This window comes from Sprattus sprattus, assembly GCF_963457725.1.
Source record: "Sprattus sprattus genome assembly, chromosome: 5".
Lineage (NCBI taxonomy): Eukaryota > Metazoa > Chordata > Actinopteri > Clupeiformes > Clupeidae > Sprattus > Sprattus sprattus.
This window is the reverse complement of record NC_137924.1, coordinates 35719867-35747498: the sequence shown is the minus strand read 5'-3', so window position 1 is coordinate 35747498 and position 27632 is coordinate 35719867. Positions and strand designations below refer to the sequence as shown.

At 45.4% G+C, this 27632-nt stretch overlaps 1 protein-coding gene across 2 annotated transcripts in view; it reads right to left on the bottom strand.

Moving 5' to 3' along the window:
- Positions 1–13450: 13450 nt before the first annotated feature.
- exoc6b (exocyst complex component 6B) overlaps positions 13451–27632 on the bottom strand; it is an 82861-nt gene continuing 68679 nt past the window's right edge. For both annotated transcript variants that reach the window (XM_080839979.1, XM_080839980.1), the window contains 2 exons: positions 17912–18024; positions 13451–14485 (listed from right to left, as the gene is read on the bottom strand). In XM_080839979.1, coding sequence (XP_080696105.1) covers positions 14359–14485; positions 17912–18024 — 240 coding nt within the window. In that variant the 3' untranslated portion in view covers positions 13451–14358. The remainder of the gene's footprint in view (positions 14486–17911; positions 18025–27632) is intronic.

The following is a 27632-nucleotide window of genomic DNA, read 5'->3' as shown; positions in this document are numbered from 1 at the left end:
TGGACAGGCTGGCAAGCAGATGACTTGTTCTGAGCTAGTCCAAGCCATCGTCATCAGGGGTGGTGCTCTCATCTCTCATTATGGTCCTCCGTGTCTCACTGTTGGTCTGTCAGGCCTTCATGTCAGCTGCAGAGGAGCCAGTTTGGAGGGTTTGAGCTGTTCAAAGTGATGACGAGATGAATCAACTCAGAAGAGCTCTGTCAGGGTAACTGAGTATGGCCAACTGCTCACCCTCAGCATCCAGACACATATTATGACCATTACAGTGGCACAGAATACAACAGAGATGCATTGGCTCACAGGCACACACACACATGTAGGCATGCGTACAAAGAGACAGACACATTTGAATACACACTGATACATACATACACAGACATCTATCTGGAGGACAGGATTTTTGATAGATATTGTTCAATTGCATGTGAGGACATGTGCCATCAAGTTACTAAGTCAATTCATGCTGTTAGTTTCTAGAATTGAATTACAGAGAATTAACTGGAAACACTGCATAGTTCCCTTATTATTTGCCATTACTAAATGCCTCACATGTAACTGAGCTTTCGTCTTCTTGAGAGGAGACTAAATATTACATTCAAAACAGAAACTTTGGTTAGAAAATGTGAAATAGTGCTGAACTACTTCAAATTATTATTGACATACTGTCTGTTTTTCAAAGGTCTCATCGAGTTCATACAGTTTAGGATAATTATACGGTTCTATTTGTGCAATGTGAATTAAAGTGATGGAGCCTTGAACACAGCCATTTGTTCCTCTGATATATTACAGTGTCTGTGTCTGATTTTCACGCTTAGGTCAAGATGTCTGTGACATGCCAAGATTACCCAGTAGGAACTGCACATCTGGCCATGGTCCTAGAGACGCTCAGAGAAACGCACACGTCCAGTAGTCTGCCCAGCGCCACTTCATTTCAGACAGATGGAGGAATTTTTTTTTTTTGTATTTAAGTTAGAGATGCAAAACACTGTTGGGATCCCTTTTCATCCCCTGATGAGAGAAATCAAATGGGAATGCCCCACTTTTTACAACATTGGTTGACACTGAGCAGTGGAACGTATCACAATAGTTAGACAGCACCGAATGACACACAGCTTGGTGATGTCACTGCCAGGTGGCTCTCAGTAGCACTCCAGCCTTATCCACCACAGTATACTCACGTTTGAAGTATACTCACGTTTGAAGTATACTCACGCTGGAGGTAAGCTCATGTTTGAAGTATACTCACGCTGGAGGTAAGCTCATGTTTGAAGCATACTCACGTTTGAAGTATACTCACGCTTGAAGTATACTCACGTTTGAAGTATACTCACGTTGGAGGTAAGCTCATGTTTGAAGCATACTCACATTTGAAGTATACTCACGTTGGAAGTTAATACTCACGTTTGAAGTATGCTCATTGTGCTGAGGCCTGTTTCCCATTTCATGTACTTGCTTGCCACACTTATGAGTCCACATTTGTGAGGCATACTTACAGGATTTATATATAATGTTCTCGTCGTTTACATCATTTTCTTCCACCGCGAAACAAAAATGAAACTTGAAACACAAAAATGAAACTAGGAGACTGGTATGTTGACCTCTTTCGAAAGGCTTCACCAAAGCGGGCAGACGGACACGCACACGCACACACACACACACACACACACACACACACACACAGACACACACACACACACACACACACACTCAGTAGGATAAACACCCACATCCACTTACATCATGGTTAGGTTAGGCGTGTGTTTGTTTTAAGACATGAGGCCCAACCTGATAGCTCTGGGAGTGTTGTTTCTGGTAACACCCGTACACCAAAGTAACACTGATCTCATTTGTAGCTTCAGGTTCATGTCATTTTGGGACTGAAAGGTCCTTATAGCAACCCATCTCCAAACCCCTCTCTCTTTCTCTTTCTCTCTCTCTCACTCTATTTCTTAAGTTCATGACCTAAGTGCTTTTCCAGAGTGGAATCGGTTCACGAGCTTCAGATGCATGATTTAGACTTCTATAACAGTAGCCTTACTGACAGCTAGTGCCTCCCTTCTCTCTCTCTCAGTGCTGTAGTTCATCTTTAGAGCATTTACTATTGTACCACATAGAGGGAATGTGCACTGAGGCCCAGATGGAGCCTGCCCACAGCCCTGTATCAAAATCTTCTCTCCATAGCAATTACCCTAATGCTAGTGGACACTTTCATTCGGTCTAAATACTTGGGAAGGAGATCAGAACCCTGCTCAGACCTTTTCTCTCTCCTTATAAAAACAATTATCATTTTATTTTGTTTTATTCTCTTTTACAGGGTTGGGAGACATCCAAAAACAAAACATGGAGTGAAATGGTGTGTTGTTAGCCAAGTGAGGGAACATGTGGAGGCAGTTTAAAGATAAATGGTTCAGTGGAAGAAAAAAAAATCTCAAAAAGAGCTATTTATAGGAAATACATATTACCATACTTCATCCTGTCAAGGACTGCATTTATGGCTTTACCATGTCAAAAAAGCTACTTTATACCTGATATAGATCTTATATAAAATTGTATGTTTATTTATTCTTTCATGACAAAGATCTTGATGTCACAATTGTAGTCCAACACCAAATACATCTGCAATGGAAGAACCGAACGTGATGGGAAGAGGAGAAACAAAATGACTGAAATGACCCCTGTTCAAGTTTAATAGCCTCAAATTCCCAGCAACTGCATTCCAATGGTGTAATTCAATATTTCATTCCAACCAGAGGTGGGCAGAGGACGCTGAAGATAAATAAAGTCAAATAAAGCACTGTGACCCCAACCTTTTATCCCTCAGAATATCTTTCCTTTCTTCACCAAATCTAATAAAGTCAGCCAAATGGTTTGTTTTTGTCCTCAGCATGCTTTGCATTGTGTCAGAGAAAGTGCATCTGTCCATTACTTTCCCCGTGCTCAGTCTCCACGAAAGATCAGACACAGTTGATTTTACCACAGAAAAACCTTTTGTTGCTCGTCTATTCAAGATCCCAGTGTTATATCCTTGTTAAAGCATGGTTTGATGACTATAGCCTCCTAGCGTATAAACCACCCAGGGCTCAGTTCTATCCATGACTCTTAGGATGGGATAATCAGACACGGCCAAGGCCACAACACGTCACTGTGATGTAGCTTGACCACAGTCTGAGGCTAATTCTACAAGGAGGTTTACACTGCACACAGCTTTTCTCTGTTCTTATCATTTCCTAAGATGTGCTCCCACTAATATGCAACGCCATAACTCCATTTTTGCCTTGTTTCCCATAATCTCAGTCTGCTGCATTATTTAGAACCACAATTGAAAACTATAGACAGTTGGATGTTTTATCGTTACTTAAAAAAGACCAAAAAATCACAGTGCCTTCAAACACACTTAACCAAAAACACTTTTGGCTAAAAGATAGAAAAGATGCATGTGCTAATTGACTATTGGCCTAAGTGAGTGCAATAAGTGTGGCAAGCCAAAACAGGCTTGGACAGCCAGGTGACATACACACTTACATTTAAACTGGTCAGGCTGGAGGAGCCAAGGTGAGGGTTGGTATTCACCATCTTCAGGAAATCAAACAAGACAAAGTCAGACAAGAGTCATACCTGCCCACTTTGCTTAAGGACGTGTAGTTCCAGGATTATAAACAGTTCATAATCTATGATTTTAGAAATCCTATTACTTAAGAGAAGAAAATTCTTGTGTCCAGTAGGGCAGATGGTTTAGCACACCAGTGTGTGTGTGTGTGTGTGTGTGTGTGTGTGTGTGTGTGTGTGTATGTGTGTGTGTGTGTGCGGTGTGTGTGTGTGTGTGGGTTTGTGTATGTGTGGTGTGTGTGTGTGTGTGTGTGTGTGTGTGTGTTTGTGTATGTGCGCGGTGTGTGTGCTAGAGGGGGGGGGGATTGTAATGTTTTATTTCAACAAAACATGATTTGTTGTCAGTGCTGCCTTTCATGAGGACTGCTACTGCTACTGTTACAGGCTGCACACAAGACCCATATCCAAGCCAGAGCAACACCTCTCTCCTCTTGTTTGGGGTGGTCTCTCTCTCTCTCACACACACACACACAGACCGATACATATACCCAACTAGCTAGATGCCTTAGCTCTCTGAGATTGCCCTGTAATCACAGCCTATGCTTCTGGGATGTACACAACCTTGTCTGCATTACTCTCTTTGATCTACGTATATAGCATAGCTTGGTGGATTGGGATGTGAAAACTATGTTCTTGTGAATTGTGAATGGGGAGGGGTGTTGGGGGGGGGGGGGGGGGGGTTGGGGGGGTCTGAGGAGTGAAAAGCTGCTCAGAGTTTGGTTTCAGTAACCTTTGCCCCACTCTTCCCATTAATAACCCCCACTAAGGCAGGGAGAGGAAGGGGGAGAGGGGATGCCTCGTTTGTCTTCATTAAAAGAGAGGACGTGCGTTTGCTGTCTCGCCCCCCACCTCTTCCCATTCCGTCAACCACTCCATCGTCTGCTCCTGCTCTCTCCTCACGTCCTCTCCTCCTTATGTCTCGCCACCTCCTTCCGTCCATCTCAGCTGCACTTCCTTATCATCTCCTTCATACTGGTTCCCCACCGTTCTCATCACTACCAAGTGATAACCTGTAGTACTTCAGTGAATGAACTGAATGATTCTATCTAGGCCAGCACCATCACCTAGCCCTGAACATAACACGTTGAAGGCGATGACACATTGATTAGAACTTTGCTTGTCAGCACCTCTACAATGCATCACAATGACTCAAGCACAAAGCACTGAATTATCATGAATCTAAATAATATACCATTTAAAAGTATAACGTCTGTATGAGAGTAACACACAACTCGGACTAGTACAGAGATCTGATTTGAGTAAAGAATGATACACTTGCACTAAAAGAACAAAAAAGTCAACATCTGAACTACTGTCTTCAAACCACTTGGAAAATATTAAAATAGCAAGGTTGTTTCTGGCTCACTTTGTGTTCTCAAAGGTTCATGAAAGTTGGAAGACAGATTTAGAATGCAGTAAAAAGCAAAATAGTTGCAAATGCGGCAACAAGACAGCACATTCCACAAGAGTGTATGTCCCTTTGCTCATGATTGTTAAGAATGTTCCACCAGAAATCAACATACACATACTTACACAATTTTCTATGCAAACATGTTTGAAAATATCATCAAGCATGGGGGAGTGTGTGTTTCAGTGAAATCAAATTTCATGACACACACATAAGTAGGGGTTTAAATCAAGTCAACAAAGCAGTTTTAAAATAGTCAAAGAAAAATGTATCACTATTGGTGATCTGATCCAATCTTCATCTTAGAAGTTAGAGTTACAATTGGATGAGAGAATACAACAAGACAAGAACATAAGATGCCTCTGCATGTTATCAACTGATAAACATGGGCAGTATCCACACATGTACACAAATTAGATTCTCTGTCACTTATCTTCTGTTTTTGTTATGTTTTGGGAAAGAATAGAATATGTCCTCAACATGTCTCCTTATGTTTTGCCATGAATCATGACATACATTTGGGAACAGCATGCTTACACTCAAAACGGTGCAATCAAACCTGTAGGGGGCACCTTTTGCAAATTGTACTTTTTCCGTTGGTTCTCTCAGTTCCATCTGTCAAATTAGGTTCCTGTGCTAAATTACCTGAACCTTCATGCTAACAGCACAGACAGCCCAAATGTTCTCGAGGCCTGATGGAGCTGAAACACTTCACTGCCACATCTGATGTTCGCTACTCAGAAATCTGCTCAAATGCAGAAAATGCACAGACACGTGATGTTTCTTCATCTCATCTAGCTTTCCACAGGATCCTCAATGGCCTGTACACAGGTAAATTATGTCAGTGCTGGCAGCCGTGTGCTATGACTAATTCTTAGCATGTATGTCCCAACATGTAAGTCTTAAAGCATCCACAGTAATGACAATGGCTTGGCAGAGAGCATGTGCCTGAACACAATGCAAAGGTGGGTGTTCCCATACAATGTCCTCTCTGGAGAATTGTAGACACGCATAAGTTAACTCACACAGGGCTAGACCAAGTGAGCCAAGGTGCGATAATAGAGATTGATTACTTCTTCGCAATGTTTCAAAGTGCCTTTCCAAAAGAGAAGCAAAAAGAGGACGGAAGACATGAGCAGACAATCCAGTCACAGACAGACGAACAGACATGAGCTGACAGACAGCAGATATGAGCAGACAGACTAACAGACGGTCACAGACATGAGCAGACAGACGAACAGACATGAGCAGACAGACTAACAGACGGTCAGACATGAGCAGACACGAGCAGACAGACGAACAGACGGTCACAGACATGAACAGACTAACAGACGTCACAGAAATGAGCAGACAGACTAACAGACAGTCTCAGACAGACTAAAAGACGGTCACAGACATGAGCAGACAGAATAACAGACGTTCTCAGACATGAGCAGACAGACGAGCAGACAGTCTCAGACATGAGCAGACAGACGGTCACAGACGTGAGCGGAAAGACTTACAGACGGTCACAGACATGAGCAGACAGACTAACAGATAAAGTCTGCACTCCCGCTGACCTTCATTTGGGTGACTGACAGGCTCCAGCTTATCTTGTTGCTAAGAAACATGGACATGTGTCATTTATCTGAGCCGCCACAGACTGAGGGAAGTGCTCTCCGAGCGTGAGGCTGAGCACTGTGCTGTGTAGATATGATTACATGCTAACATTAACACATCCATTCTGCACAAAAAAACAAAGCCTGCTAGTCTCTCTGATTTATTCGAAAATTAAATAAATGTAGTTTGTAAAATGTAAACGTAGGGTCCAGCATGGCCTAGACCACAGAGACAGGGTGTGACCTCCCCTGCCCTTCCTTTTCTCTTGATTCACCTCCTATTTCCCAGCATCTCCTGTGGCCCCTGTCTACCTGTCTGAGGCCCCATGTTCGTACATGACCCAGCCTCAAGCCTCCACATAAACTACAGCCAGCACTCAGTCCTCTTATCCTCTATCTCAGCTGGCATCAATGGCACGGAAGTCAGATACAGACCAAATACCCCTGATCTTGTTGGATTCATCAGAGCCGCTCATTACACAACCTGATGGGACGTCTGCAGACTGCTGCAGGCCAGGTGTACAGAAGCTTCTGGATTTGCATCCCCACCAGTGCGATAAGGCCCCAGAGCAGTCACTATGTAAATGGGGGCCACACTGTCACCCTGGCTGTGACAACTTGCCTGTTTAAAGTGTCCCGCGCCAGTTTGTTAATGCTGCCTCCAGCCTGCCACAATAGCACCGCCCTCCTGTTTTTGTCCTATTTTTAACTTGGTTCCGTTTGAGACAAGGACTTAAGAGAACACATTATCGGCCGCAGCCATCACTTGCAAAGCGTGCACGTGTGGAGCGCTTTTCTTTGGTCATTAATGACAGCTTGTGTGTATGCGGACAGTAGGTTTCTGCACCTGTGTGCGTGTGTGCAGTGTTCAGTGTGGCACGCTATGTTGTTTGTGCTCATGGCTCAGATCATTAGCAGCGAGGAAGAAGAGTCTCAAAGGAGAGCCGAGAGGGACAGTGACCCAGACAGTGACCTGCTGTGACCTGGGCTACAGATAGTTGCAGGGGAAATGGGAAGACTGCAAAGTAAATAGACACAGCCAGTCAGACAACCACACACACCTATGTGCTCTATGTATGCAATATGGAAATGTATTTATTTATGAGCACCAGTAACAATAAGTATTGTCTCAAAAGCACTTTATTAAGACTGCTCTTGAGGTATTAGGAGGAATCAATCACGTAGGAATCAATGGCAATGAAAATCATGCTTACAGGAAACCTTGTGCAGAACCGCGGCTCCCATTGTTTAACGAGTGTGGTCCATGCACAGCACTGGGCCAAATCTCAGGCCTGCTGACAAGGAAATACACCTAGACGATGATAAAAACTACTAGTCTTTGCTCCTCTGTAGACGGTAGTGTAAGTCACGAATAACAAACTAGTACTCTTTTCTCCTCTGTAGACGGTAGTGTAAGTCATGAATAACAAACTAGTACTCTTTTCTCCTCTGTAGACGGCAGTGTAAGTAGAATAACAAACTAGTACCCTTTTCTCCTCTGTAGACGGTAGTGTAAGTCACGAATAACAAACTAGTACTCTTTTCACCTCTGTAGACGGTAGTGTAAGTCACGAATAACAAACTAGTACTCTTTTCTCCTCTGTAGACGGTAGTGTAAGTCACGAATAACAAACTAGTACTCTTTTCTCCTCTGTAGACGGCAGTGTAAGTCACGAATAACAAACTAGTACTCTTTTCTCCTCTGTAGACGGTAGTGTAAGTCACGAATAACAAACTAGTACTCTTTGCTCCTCTCATTAGTCATGAATAACAGAAGCACGTCACTGCCACTTCACCATCATAAAGGCTGCCGTAACAGAAGCACGTCACTGCCACTTCACCATCATAAAGGCTGCTGTAACAGAAGCACGTCACTGCCACTTCACCATCATAAAGGCTGCTGTAACAGAAGCACGTCACTGCCACTTCACCATCATAAAGGCTGCCGTAACAGAAGCACGTCACTGCCACTTCACCATCATAAAGGCTGCCGTAACAGAAGCACGTCACTGCCACTTCACCATCATAAAGGCTGCCGTAACAGAAGCACGTCACTGCCACTTCACTATCATAAAGGCTGCCGTAACAGAAGCACGTCACTGCCACTTCACCATCATAAAGGCCTCCGTGGAGAACTGAACTCTAGATCCTGTTCTGCAGAAGCTTCTTTCTTAGTTTAGCACTCTGTCCATTATCAGATGGACGGTTAAAGAAGGTAGCTCTGTTGTGCAAACAATAGCAACTACACCATTTATTTACAAAAAAGTTTGGTAACACTTTCTATGAAGCCCAGCGTTATAAGGCCCTATAAGGACATTATAAGGGCCTTAATAATGACTTATAGCGATTGCTACGATGACTTATAGCTACTTTATAACTACGTATAATTTCTTCATGATGACTCATAATCACCTTTATGATACATTATATCAGTTCATTATGAATGGTTATAATTAAAGACGGAATAATGCATTATAAATATGTGACTGTCGGGTAACACTTGCTATGAAGCCTGCCTTTATAAGGTCCTATAAGGACATTAATGATGACGTTTTAAAAGTAGCTATAAGTCATTGTAGCACTCTTTATAACTATGTTTAGCATCTCCACAATGACTCATATCCACTGCTCTGAAACGTTATGTCAGTTAATTATAAATGGTTATAATCTAAGATAAAATGATGCATTATAAATATGTGATCATAGGTTTGTGTGGGTAATCATGAATCCTATGAAGCCTGCATATATGAAGCACTATAAGAACATTCATAATACCTTTAAAAACTAGTTAAGTCATTGTGGCACTCATTCTTACCTTCTCAGTCCTACGTCTTCTACCTTCTTGAGCGTGCTCTCAGGTCTGAAAGCTGTATTACCATCGATATTTGCTTGACTGGTTGATGAACAGATTTCATTGGTCCAAAAGCGCGCGGTGTCAAAGTTATGCTTTTATGTAGACAACTTTAATATTTCGTAGTTTCTGCAACTATCAGTATTTATTGTGTAGGGACATTGGGTTTGGAGTAATAACAGCAACTCTGAAGTTCAAAAGTCTTAGCCCGAAATCTTTACAATGTGTTTTTGTATAAAGTCTGAGCACCTCCAGAAAGTTTTAAATAAAAGGGTTTTCATCTGTATCCTGTTGTATTTACTGTCAGCACTATTAACAAGTTCATAATGCCTTCTCTTCTCTTATCTTATAATAATCTTATATCTGTTTAAAACAACATTACCCTTTTGTCACTTTATTTAAAGCTGACAAAGTACACTTATAGAATCTTATATCTGTTCATAACAACACCACCCTTTTGTCACTTTACTTAAAGCTGACAAAGTCCACTTATAGGATCTTCTAAAAGTTTATAATATTCTATGTCTGTATAGCAGCCTAGTCACCATACTAATAACCATTAATGAATATGCATAATATATCACAAAGGTGGTTATGATGTGCCGTGAAGACCTATATACATAGTTATAATGAGTGCCACAATGACTTAACTAGTTTTTAAAGCTATTATGAATGTTCTTATAGTGCTTCATATATGCAGGCTTCATAGGATTCATGATTACCCACACAAAACTATGATCACATATTTATAATGCATCATTTTATCTTAGATTATAACCATTTATAATGAACTGACATAACGTTTCAGAGCAGTGGATATGAGTGATTGCGGAAATGCTAAACATAGTTATAAAGAGTGCTACAATGACTTATAGCTACTTTTAAACGTCATCATTAATGTCCTTATAGGACCTTATAAAGGCAGGCTTCATTGCAAGTGTTACCCGACAGTCACATATTTATAATGCATTATTCCATCTTTAATTATAACCATTCATAATGAACTGATATAATGTATCATAAAGGTGATTATGAGTCATCATGAAGACATTATACGTAGTTATAAAGTAGCTATAAGTCATTGTAGCAATCGCTGTAAGTCATTATTAAGGCCCTTATAATGTCCTTATAGGGCCTTATAACGCAGGGCTTCATAGAAAGTGTTACCAAAAGGTTTCTTTTTAATAGTATATGCCTGCTCTTGCAGACACACCCCAAAAATGGATTTGATGACCGGTGGGGAGAAAAAATGGCTCATTTTAAACGTTGATATACAGCGTAGGCCTACAGGACACTAGTACAGTTCAGCCATAAAACACTCACAAGGCAGACATTACTGAGCCACAATGAGGGGATGGGTTAGGCTATATATAGTATACAAGTCGTACATGGGCATCTGAGACTCCAGGTTTGTTCTTGTGACCCCAAAGTGACCCGTAACGCAGTAGCTTGCACTGCTGATTTCACTCGAAGAAGGAATGCGCTGGCAGCCTCCTACTCAGGCAGAATCTGTTGTCCTAGATGGAAGTGGAGGTTTAGCTTTCGAGGCAAGACTGACTCTGCCTGGGTCTAGCCCCTACACAAAGGATATGACTCAGGACCGTGACCCCGCACTCTAAATGACATTCATGAAAGTGAGGAGATCTCAAAAAAATGTACAGTATGCCCTGAAGTCATCATTCTGTGAATGGTGAATACGAGACATATTTTGTTACAAAAACTGTATCATACATCACTTTGTGATTTCAAAAAGGTCTTGGCCTGGTCCCAAACAATAGGTACTTAAAATGTTGTGTTTTTTCTAGCTTCATACATGATTTGACTAGTGTAAACAGTTTAGATAATTCATCCAGTCGTACATTTATGAGCAGGATAACGTTTCAGCATAAAGTTATTTTGTTTGAGATAAAACTATGGTACACTTCAGCAACTGTAAATCCTTTTGTATTCAAAAATCAGAAAAGAAACTTGCAGTGAACTGAAATTACAGCTGCAGAAAAACCTCAACTCTCTTGAGGAAACTCAAACACAACCGCTAAATAATGTACACAAGTACACTGTGGCAGGCTACTTAACCATGATGACAAATGAAAAACTAAAAATCACCTTGATGAGGGACAGTCTCAGCCATACAATTTGGTTGGCACAGATTCATTTGACTGATATAGAGCATTGTACCACATTACACAGTGTAGTCATTTTGTTTTAATGTTATAAGAAAAATATGCATCTGCCAAGGGGTAACGAGAGGCCATCATATTTCTGATGATGAAGGAAGAAGACCAATATGTCTTCTTCACTCTAGACTGCCCTGCACATGAACTGATTTGTATTAGTATTTTTCCTGCATCATATTTGGTTTCCATTTGCAAATGGTTCTGAGAATACCCCTTTTTAAAAACTGGATGCTTTTGTCATTGAAATAAACTGGAGAAAGACAAGAAATGGAAACAAGGAAGCTGCTAAAATGAGTGGAGTCTGGGGATTGCAAGGCTTTAATAGTTTCCAAGCTGGCAGAACCGTTTTCCTGACCTCCAACAAGAAAGACTCCCTCCTAGTCACGCTCAGGTGAACCTAAAAGGGAATTGTTGTACCCACTCTAGTCAAAACATGCAGGCACTTACAACCCAAGGAAGGCCACGGTGTTGCCCCTCAACAAGGACAAGGGTGTCGGAGCACACAGTGAGCATTTGTGGTGGTCTGGTCATACCTCACAGACGTCCTCTCTCACACACACACACACACACACACACAAAGCAATATCTATTGTTGTGAGGTCATGTGTACATGCCCTGTTGTAAAAGCACAAAGGGAAGCAGCAGTCTGATACATATAAGACCAGGACTGCTCTTCCGTTTTGCACTGTTTGCTCCAGACAGGGGATTGAGATTGGTGGATGTGGAGTTGTGAGGAGGTGGGGTGCCATTCAGCCTTCAGAGATCCCCACTCCAACTCCTCAACATCGCCTGCTCCCATCCTCCAGCAGCTCTCCATAGCCACCTCCACAGCACACAATCCCATATGGGTGGTCCCAGGTCAACTGAGGTAGCCTGAGCAGTTCTAAGTTATAAACGATTATCCATTTAAATATACAGGGAAATTATGTATGTCTTTGTCGTCTGACCTCCCCTTCCTCCTGAAAGCTGAAGTACAAGTTAACGCAGGGCATTTTGAAAACCAGGATTTAAATGATGAACAAAGATGCTTTTCAGTTTGGTTGATTTATTCAGTATTGCTCTTGGCCATGTGTTTAAGCTTTATTAGTATTGCAGAATTATCCATTAGTGGTTTAACACAACTGTATAGTGCGCCAGTGTCTGTTAGACAGAGAACCCCATCCAAACAGTTTCATTTCAAACCCAAGGCTCTTACGACAACAAGCCCTCTGTCTTCACCTACGCATCAGCTCTGACTGGGGCCCAAAAGAAGCACAACTTTGACATACACACAAAAGCATACACACAAGTACAACAGTATAACTCCAGTTCAATGCAGAATAAACCTAAATCATCAATTGGTCTTGCAAACACCCACATACACACACACACACACACACACACACACACACACACCTCAACATGACACATCTTGTCCCTTTAAAGCTGAAAGGACAAGGACATCTTCCCTTTTGTATCTTTCAACCAATCTGTATCCCTTTGTTTGGGTGTAGAGTCACCACTTGTACAAGCTTGTTACACAGAGCTGTAACATTTTAATGATGTCTTAACCAACCCCATTGAGTGGATTAGACCTTTTATGACTGCCCACATTTAGATAAGCCATCCACAGCCACAGACTTTTGTCTTGGACTCAAAAACCACTCTGAAATAGTATTGCACCTATTGACCAGGAAAAGAAACCATCCTTTACATAATAAAGGTTTTGTACAAATGCTCAACTGTTGCTCAAAAGCGTGCACACACACACCCCCCCCACACACACATGCGCGTACCCCCCCCCCCCCCCCCCCTCTCCCCAACACACACACACACTCACCCTCACATGTTTATGGAAGACTAGACCCTTTGTATCCAGTGGCTACACTAACTGTCTCACAACCCTAGATATTAAAAGGCGTCTATACAATAGTTACGCAGGCTATATTTGTAACTGCAAGACAAGGAGAGGCATGTCAAGCATGACAAAGGATTAAGGCATACACTAATGCTATGGCACTCATCTTTACGGTAAACTCAACCCCTCCTTCTCCGACAAGAAATACACCTTCCCCGGCTGCGGCCCACTAAAAGTTTCCTATGGTTATCTTGGCTAGAACGTACAGTCAGTATTCCAGTTCAATCAGGTAAGAAACCTCTGTGCACTGACCACAGGGTATGAGACGACTAAACTGCTAGAAGTCCAATCATCTGATCCTTTAAAAACTTAAGTCTTTCAACAGTTGTAAAAAACACACAGGCATCAGTAACTACTGTACCACCTCAGAGAAGTTTGAATGTGCGATGGGTTAAAGTATCTTCCAGCATCTTCTGAACACACTGTGTGTGGCTGGGAGACGTGGCACTCTGCACATCCCACCCAGTCTGTTCTGGCCTGAGGTGGAGGGGATCAAACTGCATCCACATCCCTCTGTGCTTGGAACAAATCCTTTTGGAAGACGGGAATTCAGAGGAAGAGAAAAAAGAAAAGAGCATCTCCCTTCTGGTGTGAGTTTGAAGGCATTCTATTTCAGGAGCCTTGTGAGGGGAAGACATGCAGGTGGCACATCAGAATAAGGCATATACTTATAAGATGAGCAACATGTGATGGTTCTGTGACAGGCATCTGTACGTTAGGGTCATGCTTCCCACTGGGGAGGGTGATGGATGGCAGAGATGACCTATGAGGAGAGTCTGGAGTGCGTCAGCTGACACCCGACGGCCAATGAGAGGGCATTCTCAGGACTGATTGGAGGCGATGAGGTTCCTCAGCTGCTTGACCACAGTGTCGATGAGCTTCTGCTTGTCACGCTCGTTCTTGCGGAACTGTGAGAACATGTTGTTCTTCCGGCTCGTGTCCTTCATTCTGCGTGGAAGGAAGAAGAGGGGGGCGTGAACACAAAGACACAAATACACACACACACACACAAAGAAACACACACATATGCAAGTTCATTGTCTCACACACAATGCAACACACACAGATGCAACACACACAGACAGGCACAGACACGGTAGCCCTAGAGGGCTGGGGCCACTCCGGTGAGCACAGCTGGTGATGGCCATGCCTGATCTCCACCGGGGAGGTCCCGGTCTGACCCGGCTCATGACTGCAGGTCTGGTGACACCCGTGTCCCTCTGTCACTCTGGCTGCTCACATGATGGGGAGTCTGGACAACAGTCTGGCTGCAGCACAAGGGGAAGGCTAGCGCTCCCAGGCTTGTGGGTGGCTGTGTGCTGGCAGGGGGTGGGGGTGTGTGTGGGCGCAGAGGCAGGACGGAGCGCGACGAGACCACCCCAGCAGAAGCTGCCCGCTCCTGTTGTGCCAACTGCCTACCACATCATGAATGCACCGACCACGGCTGGCTACTCTCGAGTGGATCAGAGCAGCGGCTAGCGACCACCTAGTGTCCCAAGCCAGCGTCACACACTCTGGCCAAGGACCTCATTCTCTGACTGGCAGGGACCTGCCGTCTGCCTTAAAATTCTTAAAAATATCATTCTGTGTCATTTCAACAGTATGTAGTATAGTATCAAATCTGATACAAACAAGACGGGCTGTCCATGTAAAAACTGGACCCACGTTCCGCAGAACATCACTGTGCAGACACATGGGGCGGTGGTGCTCTATAGCCGGTCTCTATGTCTTATATACTTAGAAAGACTTTAATGGAAAATGTCCAATGATGTCCTCCATATCAAACATGGACAAAGTAAATTAACCAAGGCATCTCTTTATGGTAAACTAGAGCCCCAGCAGAGCAGGATACAGTGAGCATGGAGGAGGGGTGCTGGTGTCAGCACTATTTGTACTGTAGGTCTTTCTGAGGTATTTCTTATCATGAAAACTACTTAAAGTCTGCCATTGAGACGCACGCTATCTAATAGTATCAAGGTGAGTAATTATACGAACACCAATGGGAAACTGCGTTAATGAGCTCAACATCTGTGAGCGGTTTACACAGGTTCTTGCATTTCACAGATGCATGTGCTGAGAATGGTTCCCTTTGTCACACAGACAAGCAAATAGGTGCAGACAGCGAGGCTATTATGGGCCGTGCGGCAGTGGGTTGTGAGGTCAGGGGAGTTATCCTGGGAACAGTGTTGTGACAGCGATAGGGATCAGTGCTTTGCTTCGCCGCTGCTCTTATTGCCACAGTGATAGCCATCTCCATCAGCACTGCACAGACCTGCTTGACTACTGTTTCATTTTGGTTTATCTAGGGTGTGTGTGTGTGTGTGTGTGTGTGTGTGTGTGTGTGCGTGTGTGTCTGCCTGTCTGTCTGTCTGTTTCTGTGTCTCTGTGCGTGTGTGTGTGTGTGTGTGTGTGTGTGTGTGTGTGTGTGTGTGTGTGTGTGTGTGCAGAGACATGTGAGTGACAGCAGGAGGGATCAAACACTCTGTCCCAAACTGCAGGCTGGGGTTGTTTGATCAATTTGTTTCCCCATCTTCTCTTCCTCCATCTTCCTCCGCATCCAAGACAAAGAATCCCTTTTTAGATGTTCTTGGCCACAGACCTGCCAAAGTCAATGGCTTCATGTCTGTCCTGCTGTTCTTGACAAAGCAGACCTCACATTCCGCCCGTTTCTTCTCTTTCCCCCGACCGCTCGGGTGACCTGAGACCTTTTCGCCCTCTCCATCAGGATAGTCACAGCTGCTGTCTGACTACATATGAGAGCCCTAACTCACTTGCACGCACACATGCACACACACACATTCGCACGCACACGGACGCAAGGGCAGACACACACACACATACCCACACGCACACACACGCACGGACGCACACACACACACCACAGCCCCTGCTGTGCCCCTTTGCTGCTGTGTGCTGATGTGAGTGGCACAGGGCCTCTCACAAGGCTGGCACTGAAACAGCCCTTAGAGCCACAGCAAGGACAGGATACTGGGAAGTCACACTACAGGCCAAAGAGGTGTCTAAGGGACCCTGTGTGTGTGTGTGTGTAGGTGTGTGTGTGTGTGTGTGTGTGTTTGTGTGTGTATATACGTGTGCGTGTGTATGTGTGTGTGTGTGTTCATGTGTATACGTGTGCGTGTGTGTGTGGGTGTGTGTGTGTGTGTGTGCATTTGTGTGTGTGTGTGTGTGTGTGTGTGTGCGGATGTGTGTGTGTCAGACAGAGAGGGATAAAGAGTGAGTTCCAGGGGCCAGCTCTATCTCCACAGCTCTGAGGCAACCAGGCAAGCGAGGCCAGTCAGAGGCTACAGGGGGAGAGAGACTCTCTCTCTCACACACACACACACACACACACACACACACACACACACACACACACACACACACACACACACACACACACACACACACACACACACACACACACACACACACACACACGCACACAAAGACCAAGGTAGACACACTTAAAATACACAAGGGTGCATGCAATAAAGGAAAACCAAACTAGACAAATACAGTCGCAGACAATTAATCCACATCTAAACACGTGCGGGCTCTCCACCCACATTAACACAAGCTCACTCAAGGCACCGCATTCCTAACACTGGGCAGGCCAGACAAAAGCCTGCTCCTCTAAACACATGCACGGCATTACAGTACAGTACTCACGCTCGAGAGATCCTTCACAGATAGGAGAGGGAACAGAAAAGGGACATCAGAAAGAAGCCCATGCTTACAGTGTGTGTGTCTGTGTGTGTGTCTGTGTGTGTGTCTGTGTGTGTGTCTGTGTGTGTGTCTGTGTGTGTGTCTGTGTGTGTGTCTGTGTGTGTGTCTGTGTGTGTGTCTGTGTGTGTGTCTGTGTGTGTGTCTGTGTGTGTGTGTCTGTGTGTCTGTGTGTGTGTGTGTGTGCGTCTGTGTGTGTGCGTCTGTGTGTGTGCGTCTGTTTGTGCGTCTGTGTGTGCACGTCTGTTTGTGCGTCTGTGTGCCTCTGTGTGTGTGTGCGTCTGTGTGTGTGTGTGTGTGTGTGTGTGTGTGTGTGTGTGTGTAGGACCAGTGGGAATAGTTAATAAAATGGAGGGAAAGTGATGACATCTGCTGTGCTTGTGCAACGTGTGCTTGCTGTACTCACTTCTTCAGCAGGGCCAGGGCCGTGTGTGTGTGTGTGTGTGTCTGTGTGTGTATATGTGTGTGTGTGTGTGTCTGGGTGTGTGTCTGGGTGTGTGTGTCTGTGTGTGTGTGTCTGTGTCTGGGTGTGTGTCTGTGTGTGTGTCTGTGTCTGTGTGTGTGTGTCTGTGTGTGTGTGTCTGTGTGTGTGTGTCTGTGTGTGTGTGTCTGTGTGTGTGTGTCTGTGTGTGTGAGGCTGGCTGTACTCACTTCTCCAGCAGGGCCAGGGCAGTGTGAGGGTTGACCCGCAGGTACTTGCAGGTGGGGCGCCCGTAGTCTGCCAGGTACGTAGACCAGTCCCACTGGGTGAAGAGATCAAGGAGCTGGAAGACAAGAGAGGGGGGGGGAAACAGATAAGGATGTGGGAAGAGGCAGGACAAAAGGAGAGGCGGAGAGAGCAAGCCAGAGAAGCAGAGAGAACAACAAGTCATCAAACGGGTTCAAGTTCAGTTCGACACCATCTGTCCTACTTGCTGAGGTGCTGGCCTTGATACATTACGTAAGACGCGGGGCCTCTCTCTCTCCAAATGAGATTACACTGAGACACATGCAAAGCAACACAGAGGCACATATCTGCGGGTCCTGACCCATGGCTGACCCAGCGTCTTTAGAAAGCTGGCAGGCCTTAATCAAACAGGCTACCCAGGGTTTTACACAGATCAATGAGCAATGCATTCCATACACACACACACTCACACTCACACTCACACACACACACACACACACACACACACACACACACACACACACACACACACACACACAGAGACTCAGAGCATTCAGTGGTCCTCACATAAATAAACTGTTTTAAACAAACATGTGAATAAAAAAGAGCAAAAGTTCTGTTGTGTGTGTGTGTGTGTGTGTGAGATATGGATGTGTTAGTGGTGCTACACAGGACTGGGAGGAAACAACCTTGAGAACCTCCAGCTTCCCCGATTCACAATTCTCACGGTACTAAGACACACACACACACACACACACACACACACACACACACACACACACACACAAACACCCACACGGACACACCCTGACATACACACGCACCCACACACACACCCACACGCGCACACACACACACACACACACACACACACACACACACAGACACACACACAGACACAGACACACACACAGACCCACACGGACCCACACGGACCCACACACACACACAAACACAGACACACAGACACAAACACAGCCACACACCACCATGCCCTGCGCATCACTGCAGATAAGCACCTGGTCTGATAATGCAGCAGATTTGAATGCATATCTCTGAGCGGATTTCTCTCTTCTCTCTCACTCTCCCAGCATGCTCTGTTCATCCGTTGGGAAGGAAGAAAAATGAGAGAGAGAGCACAAGACAACAACAAGAGGAGAGGAGGAAGAGATGAGGGCGATAAATAAGATGAAGATGACAAAAATAGACGGAAGGGAGCCCTAGAAACGGTGCTGCCGACTTCGCGCACACACACACACACACACACACACACACACACACACACAGACAAACACACACACACACGGAGACACACAGACAATAACACACACGGGGAGACACACACACACAAACACACACACACACACACACACACACACACACACACACACACACACACACACACACACACACACACACACACACACACACACACGCCGGCATGCTGCCCGCCCCAGCCCCACGCAGCGCTTGGCTGTCACACGCGTCCATGACCTCCGATTCACCCGCCTCCTTTTGCCTTCACCTCCTGGTGAACTTTTGCTGCGTCTCCTTCTCTCCGTCTCTCCCTCTCTCACCTCGCTATGACCCCCGCCACCCCCCATCCCGCGTGCTATCATGCCCCTCCCCTCTTCCCCCTCCCTCCCTCTCTCTCGCTCGCTGAACAAACAGAGGGGCACATGGGGGGAGCCAGAGTGTTATTACTTCCTCTCATTCTTCCAAAAAATAAGAAAAAAAACATGACTAGGCATGCTGGGATTTCACTCTCCCTTTCTAGCTTTTCTCCCTCTCTCTCCCCCTCTCTCCCTCTCTCTCCCTCTCTCTCTCTCCCTCTCTCTCCCTCTCTCTCTTTCCCTCTCTCCCTCTTCTAACTCGGTGACTTCTGCCCGGGTTGTTTCGGCCAGTGTGATGACTGCTCAGACTGCTGTTCATGTTTGCATGGACCTGTTAGGAATGGCCGTTCCCATTAGTTGGCTCTGCGCAGGATGACCTGACCTGTGGCCATCTCTCTGTCCTCAGGAGTGTGAGCTTGTTAACCGTGCCTGGCCTGGGCGCCACGCTGGGGACGGCCCGTGTCATTGGATGCTGCCTCCACCCGACACAGAGAAGCGCTCCTGATGCGGAGAGACCGAGTGCTTTGGGGGTGATTACGTCATAGCCACCCATGGCCCAGTAACCTGATACGCACACAAGAAAGGCAAACTGGCCGCTGGAAGTAAACAATGGCTACATGCTACAGCACGCACGCACGCACACACACAGAGAGAGACAGCAGAGGCTGCCAGCCAGAGGGGAGAATGACTTGGGGAGCTTGGGGTCCTGCCAATGGACCCCCCCCCCCCCCCCTCCCCCCTCCCCCCTCCCCGTCCTCCCTCACCCTCCCCAAAACTGATCGCTCAGCCTCCACCAGTCTCCAGCTCTCTTTGGGTTTGTGAGCCTGACCTCTGGTTCTCCTTGGGAGTCCCAGCCCCTCCAGCTCCATCTGCTTCTGCTTCATTCCCCCCCTTTCTCTCAGCTCTGCTGCTGGACGGAGGAGCAATGGGCTGCAGATCTGTTCGCTCAGCTCTCTCTCTCTCTCTCGCTTCCATCATTCCTCTGCTCCATCACTTGCTCTCCATCACTCCGCTCTCAGTTTACCTGACTCTCTGACCCCTGCCATCTCTTGACATCTCTTTCACTCTCTCGCACCAAAACACACACTCACACACACACACAGACACAGACACACACACACACAAAGCACACACACGCATGCACGCACACTTACACACACGCACACCAAAGTCTGGCCTGGGATTCTCTGCATTGTTTAATACATTCTCTGGCAATATGCAGGCCTGCCTGAACTACCATAACAATACTAATCACCAGCAGGGAACACCGAGATCAGCCAACTCAACAAACAATAACACCACCACAGACGGAGAGAAAGAGAGAGACACAGAAAGGATGAAAGAGAAGAGTAAGATGGGAAGACAGAGAGAAAAAAAGGAGGTCAGCTAGGGGGTGCATCATGGGACCAAGGTATGTGAGGTCCTCTGATGTGCTTGGGCCGAGCACCCCTCTCCTCTCCTCTTCCTCCTCTCCTCTCCTCTCCTCTCCTCTCCTCTCCTCTCCTCTCCTCTCCTCTCCTCTCCTCTCCTCTCCTCTCCTCTCCTCTCCTCTCCTCTCTCAGCTGAAGGACCACTGAGCAGCCAGAGAGGGACGTATGACCCAAAGGTCTGCACCAAACCTGGGAGGTTCTGGCTGTTGGTCCACCACCGCAGCAGACTACTTTGGGGAAGACAGAGTGCAGCGCTGCTAAAGGTGCCAGAGCTTAATATGTGTCGTTCGAGAGAACAAAACACATTTAGAGAGGTCAGCAGGGCACGCAAGCACAAACAGGAAGAAAGGAGGAGGGAGAGAGTGGGGAAGATGGAACGATAAAGGGAGGAGAAAAGCATACAAGGAAGGGATTAAAGATCAGGTGGATCGCCCACATCTGGCTACTCAGGTCAATCAGATTAAATGGCATTGTGTCGCTCCCTCTCTGCTCTCCCTTCTTAAAACTAAATTTCATTTCTCTTCCTCTTCGTTTGCTCTCTTATAGCCTGTCTCAGGGCTCTCAAGTTTTGAAGCCAGTCAAGAGTGACATATCCCCGACCACGCCCGACCCGCCCCCATTCCACTCGCCCCGCCCTCGCCGTATGCCCACAGACCCCCCCCCCCCCCAGTAACAATAAAAGTACATTACTGAGCAGTATTTTGTCCATGTCATGGATGAATGTCTTATATGGGCCATTTTACCGAATTCGTGTAATATGCAGTCCCTCAACAATAAAAACTATTTACAAAACAATTAGGTATTTAGGCATAGATATTTAATTAGAAAATGTTATGGTCTAAATAAACCCAATGCATTACATGAGATAGTAATAAGCTAAATATATACAAAATCATCATTTATAGGGTACTTTCTATTGGGAAGTAGCTGTCCCCAACCCTGACATCTAAATTTCAATGCCTTTAAATAACACTTTTCAATTTTTTTTTTTTTTTTTCAATTATTTAATTTCAAAGATCTTTATGGTTGGGTTGAAACAGAACTTGGAATATTTAGATTTATTGTGGGTTTAATTTTTAAATCAATTTACTATACTCAAAAAATCATGTCCCTAGTTTTCATGTCACTACCGAAACACAAGAGTTTTAGTCCATTGGCTGAGCCTGTGATTTAGCCACGACTCTACATTTTTGACCATGCAGTGACACTGCATCTCTGTCCCTCATGGTTGAATGGTAAGTAGCTAAATCCCATAGTTTTTATATAAATGTGTTCCAAAGTCTGAAAATCGACGTGTAACCTTAAGAATTGTCACTACCGAAACGCATGTTTTCTTCAATTAAGTAAACCTTTTGGGGTTTCATGGAAAATCTTATGTTTGTATGTGTGTTCACCTCTTCAAAGATGTGTTTGGAAGCCGTGTGCTTGCTAGAATTCTTTATTTATGCTTAAAGTTAGCTAGAATTGTCACTACCGAAACAGTCACTACCGAAACATATGGTAGTGACCAGATGATTTGGGTAGTGACTAAATGAAATGGTAAGTAGTTCAATCCCATCATTTTTAAATATATGTGTTGTATGGACTAAAGGGAGGCCCAGAGCACCTTTTGGATGATTTTGGGAGAGAAATGAACATCCATCCAACAGTGCAGTCACTACCGAAACAGTGCAGTCACTACCGAAACAGATAAATTGAACTTGAAAATTTGGTAAAAAATTCATTTCTATGGATTTCATTGTGAAAACCTTCAAGAAATATTTGTAAAAATACACTTCAGAGAAGGGAAGGAAACACAATCTGAACAGGTCAATAATAATACTTTTTTACTATACTAAATGTGATGTTTCGGTAGTGACAATTTTTGGAAGAGGAAAAACATTCCGACACATTCTGAAAATACAATATAAAACTTGACTGTTCTTTTACTAGATATATGTACTTTAGATATGGTACAATATAAATACGGACAAAGTTTTGGGAATAAACCATAAAAAAATTCAAAATATATCCGACATGACTTTGCATCAATTCGGTAGAATGGCCCATATATGCCATAGTCATAGAATTGGATGCATTCATTGGGAAAAATGCCCCTTACTGCCTATGTGCCTCGTCACATCCTTCACACCTTGATGAACACAGGTGTTCTCTTGGCTGCAGATAGAGCACCAGTATACTAATTTGTTTTTTACCTGACATCATTGAAAGACAGATGCAATGATTAATGCATCCATGGCCAGGATATTTATAACAAGCAAACACATTTACAAAAAATAATGCCCATAACATCATTGAATATTAAGGTCTGCCTATTCTTCGTTCGAATTATAGGCTATATATATTTTAAATAGGCCTAATCGAATTTATTATAGCCTATTAACGAAGTTCGGAGTCAAAGCTATAGTGAAAAGGCAGGCTGTAGCCTAAAACTCTGTTGGCTATAAAACACTCATTAAAAACTTGTCCTAATTATCTGGGAAAATTCTCTAACTGCAGTCTAGTTGTCATTTCTTGTATCAAACCATTGTGAATTTGTCGTAACATTAAAACAGGAGATGACTTACTCCTTGTAGAAGACTGATGCTCAGACCTCCAGTGGTCTCCTCAGTTGAACGAACCTTTCAGAAGATCAGTCACGCGCAATGCCAGGATACTTTATTTTCATTGGTTGCTGGATTAAATCTTACCCAGATACAACAGATACAAAAGATACTTTTTTCTGATTGGCTATTGTGTAGCCCATTTCATTTTTTGGATTGGCTGATAAGTGGCACCTCACGTCAGAACTCCAGGGGATTCGGGGAGACGTGCTTGATTCCTCCATGCTGAGGGCAGCGCGGCCAGGTCATGGTTTGCGCGCTGCGGCACATTTAATAGCCTAGAGTTTTTTTTCAGTGTGAGAAATACGATGTGTGGCGGGAGTGCGTGATTAAAGACCGAAATGAGTGACTGTCACGCTCAATGCGTGACACTTGAGAGCCCTGCTGTCTTCCATCACTGCTGGGCTGTGGAGGAGAGACACACAGATCTCCGCGGCGTCCCACTGCGCTCTCTCTCTCTCTCGTGGAGGCATTGAGCGGTGAAATCACAGCTCAGTCCGTCAGCCTGACCAAAGCATAGAGGTGAGGAAACAGAGCCGCATAAAGGCCAATGGACATAAAGGCCAGTATGTTCCTCAAAAACTTTACAAACAAAGAAAAGGCTCAGCCTCACACACACACACACACACACACACACACACACACACACACACACACACAGCTATGTGGGTAAGCTTAAGCTTAAGTAGTCCAGACCAGCATGACGACTTCTTGAGAACCTGTGGGAATCTGCGAGTGTGATCACGACACACCTATCCAGGCGCCTCGGCCACAGCCAGTCAGGCCTCCTCCATCTAGGGCCTGTGAGATTGCCACGGGTCTGGTATGTGTATCTGGGTGAGAGGCGCATGGATAACCTTATCAGAGCAGTGACACTGCAGATAGACACACCAGCAGCAGGGTTAAAGGTCAAAGAAGAAACAGAAAGACAGAGCAAGTGAGAAAGAAAGAACAAAAGAAAGAAGGCAACTGACAGAAAAGAAAAGCATTAGAAAATGAAAATTAAATAAAGGAAGAAAAGCCAGATACCTGCAGCTCCGGCAGAGAGAGGGAGAGGGAGAGGGAGGAAGTCTAAAGGGGCAGGGGGCATCACTCATCGGGCACGCTGCCGCCCAGCATGACAATGCTGATAAACCCTATCAGAGCCAGCGCTTAAAGGAAAAGGAAGAGGACGAGGGAGAGGGCTCCCTGGCAGGTCCTGTCACTCCTCAGCTAACAGGGGGTGACCTCGCTACGAGGCTGAGGTCAGAGGTTATCAGGCCCAGGTTATCTCCCCTCACGAGTGCTTCAGAGCTCCTGTGTGTGTCCTCATCCATGCTTTAATGGTAGTCACACAAACACACACAAGCGTCTAGTGAAAGTGGCCAACTGAGGGCACAGCCTCCTCCCCAGCCTGAAGAGCAGCAGCTGAAGCACCTCCTCCCTCCTCCTCCTCCTCCTCCTCCTCCCCTCTGTCCATCTCCAGGCGTCTCTGGAGGCCGTGTGAGACAGGGCAGGGCTGTGTGAGTCCAGTCTCACACTCAACAGCACAAGCGAGAGAAAGTGAGTCTGCAGAGCGAAACATTCCATTCATGTTGGACAGACGGCAGGTCCCAAAGGTCACAGCAGCTGACACACAGACAGACAGACAGACAGCAGTGTTAGTGTAGTTAGGACTGGGGGATGGATGGTGTGTGTGTGTGTGTGTGTGTGAAGTTAGGACCGGGGGATGGAGGGTGTGTGTGTGTGTGTGTGTGTGTGTGAGTGAAGGTAGGACCAGGGGATGGAGGGGGAAAAAAAGCAAAAGGAAAAAAGGGAAAGCAGAGTAGTTTAAATATGGTCTGACATCTTGATGATGGATGTGTGCATGTGTGTGAGCCTGCATATGCATTTGACTGAGCGAGAGAGAAAAGAGGAGAGGAGAGAGTAGAGAGTTAAGTGTGTGTGTGTGTGTGTGTGTGTGTGTGTATGAGAGAGAGAGAGAGAGAGTGTGTGTGTGTGTGTGTGTGTGTGAGTGTGTGTGATGGGGGGGTTCCGGGGTTGGCTGCGGTGTGGTGTGGGGTTATTGTTCTGCTATCAGCCGGCACTGGGCTGATGGTCTCCACACTCCGCTGCTGACCCACATCGTGAGGAGGGGCCGTCTTTCCTGAGGGGCCACAGTTAGCCTCTCATTCACCTTCCTGTCCTCGTACGGCAAGAGACAAGGGCCAGTTTACTGCCAGGGCAACAGTGCGATGGAGCGGTCAGAGTGGGGGAGCAGGTTTGTGTGTGACAATGTGAGTGTGTGCTACGTGTCTCTGTGTGTGTGCTGCGTGTCACTGTGTCTGTGATGCGTGTCTGCATGTGTCTCTGTGTGTGTGTGTGTGTGTGTGTGTGTGTGTGTTACATTCAAGTAAGAGTGGTCACACCATATCTGTTTTCTATTTTAACTACTTTAGTTGGTTGGTGTTAAAGTGAAAGTGTTAGGGTGATGGTTGAACAAAGGCCTGCTTATTAGACACCATCACAAGAGCCACAATGCCCAGGTGCAGCATGGGTAATCCTGAGATGGATCATGAGATGTGACTGGTGCTGTAGCTGTGACCTCTCCCTCATGTGCCATCTCAGAGCAGAGTCACAGGTGGGAGATACTGCTACTACTGCTGCTGGTGATGCTGCTGGTGTTTAAGGTGGAATTAGAAGACTTTGACACAGTCAGATACAAATCAGTGGAAGAGAGAGAGGGGGAAAGAGTGACAAAACACCCAAAATGGAAAGACAGGAAGTGAATTGGCCAGCATGACATGGGCAGTAGTGAACGTTATTTATTTCTGTATCAGGAATTGTTTGAATTTTCGTATCATGTATGTATGGCAATGTATGTAATGGCATGTCATGAGGCCTGTGCAACACCCTCACTAGCCTGGGATATATGATGTTAGTGCAGAAATGTTTAAACAGACTAGTGTATTTTCAGACCTATCAAAAAGCAATCAATAAACACTCCATCTCATCCAAACCTGCCTTTATCTGTGAGCGACAGCATGCCTTGGCTTGTCAGGCTCCATCACAAAGTGCTTACTCCCAGGCGAAGACATATTACATTTTAATTTGAGTCCAGTCGCATAATCTGACATGCTGAAAATCATAAGACTGATTCACACTGTAGTGTGGCGCTCACCTCGTCCAAACAGAACCAAGAGCTCTAATCGCCTTAACTCCAGGAATTCCCTCATGTGCAATTAGACTGACTGGAAATTCACTTAAATTCACTTACTCTCCATTAAAAGTGACATTTTGTGCTGTGTGTGTGTGTGTGTGTGTGTGTGTGTGTGTGTGTGTTTGTATGGGAAAGTTTTTTTTGGAAAACACAATTCAGCAAACATACTGTTGTCACACAGAATGCACAACCTTTTTCACGGGGCGTGAACATCCGCCGCATCAGATAAGGCCACATTTTTTTAAGATGATTTGTTTCCACGGCGATGAACTTGGATAGACAGCACGGGGTCAGAGCGAGGCCAGTGACAGCTGAGTTCACAAGGCTCACAGTCACCGTGGTGAGGAAATAAACACATGAACAAACACACAAACACACACACACACACACAAACAAAGAGGGGGCAGGTCACATCCATGCCAATCATACGGCTGAAATGAGCCCCAACCCTTTCCAAGGCGGGCGCTGCCTGGCCATTGTGCCCACAGTAACACATTACACACAGACATTCAAGTGCCAAACTCAGGGGTGCACTGGGGGGCTCTGGACATCAGCCAAACCTGTAAGAGGGTCACCTACCTACCTACCCAAGAGACCCACGCCACTACATTTTACTATACCTCACAGTACCCCCATACTCCTGCCAATACTTACAATGCCATGTGAGAGAGAGAGAGATAGAAGGAAAGAAAGAAAGAGAGAGAAAGAGAGACAGAGAAATGAGACAGATAGCGCTTCAGGCTTATCGTCCGCTGGCGCTAAGGAAACGAGAGCAGGGTCGGCCGGGGGCCACTTGACTGCCTCGCCTCGCTGCGTCTCCCCCCCCACCCCACTCCTCCATCCCTCTCCCTACTCTCCCCATCTCTCCCTCCCTCTCTCTT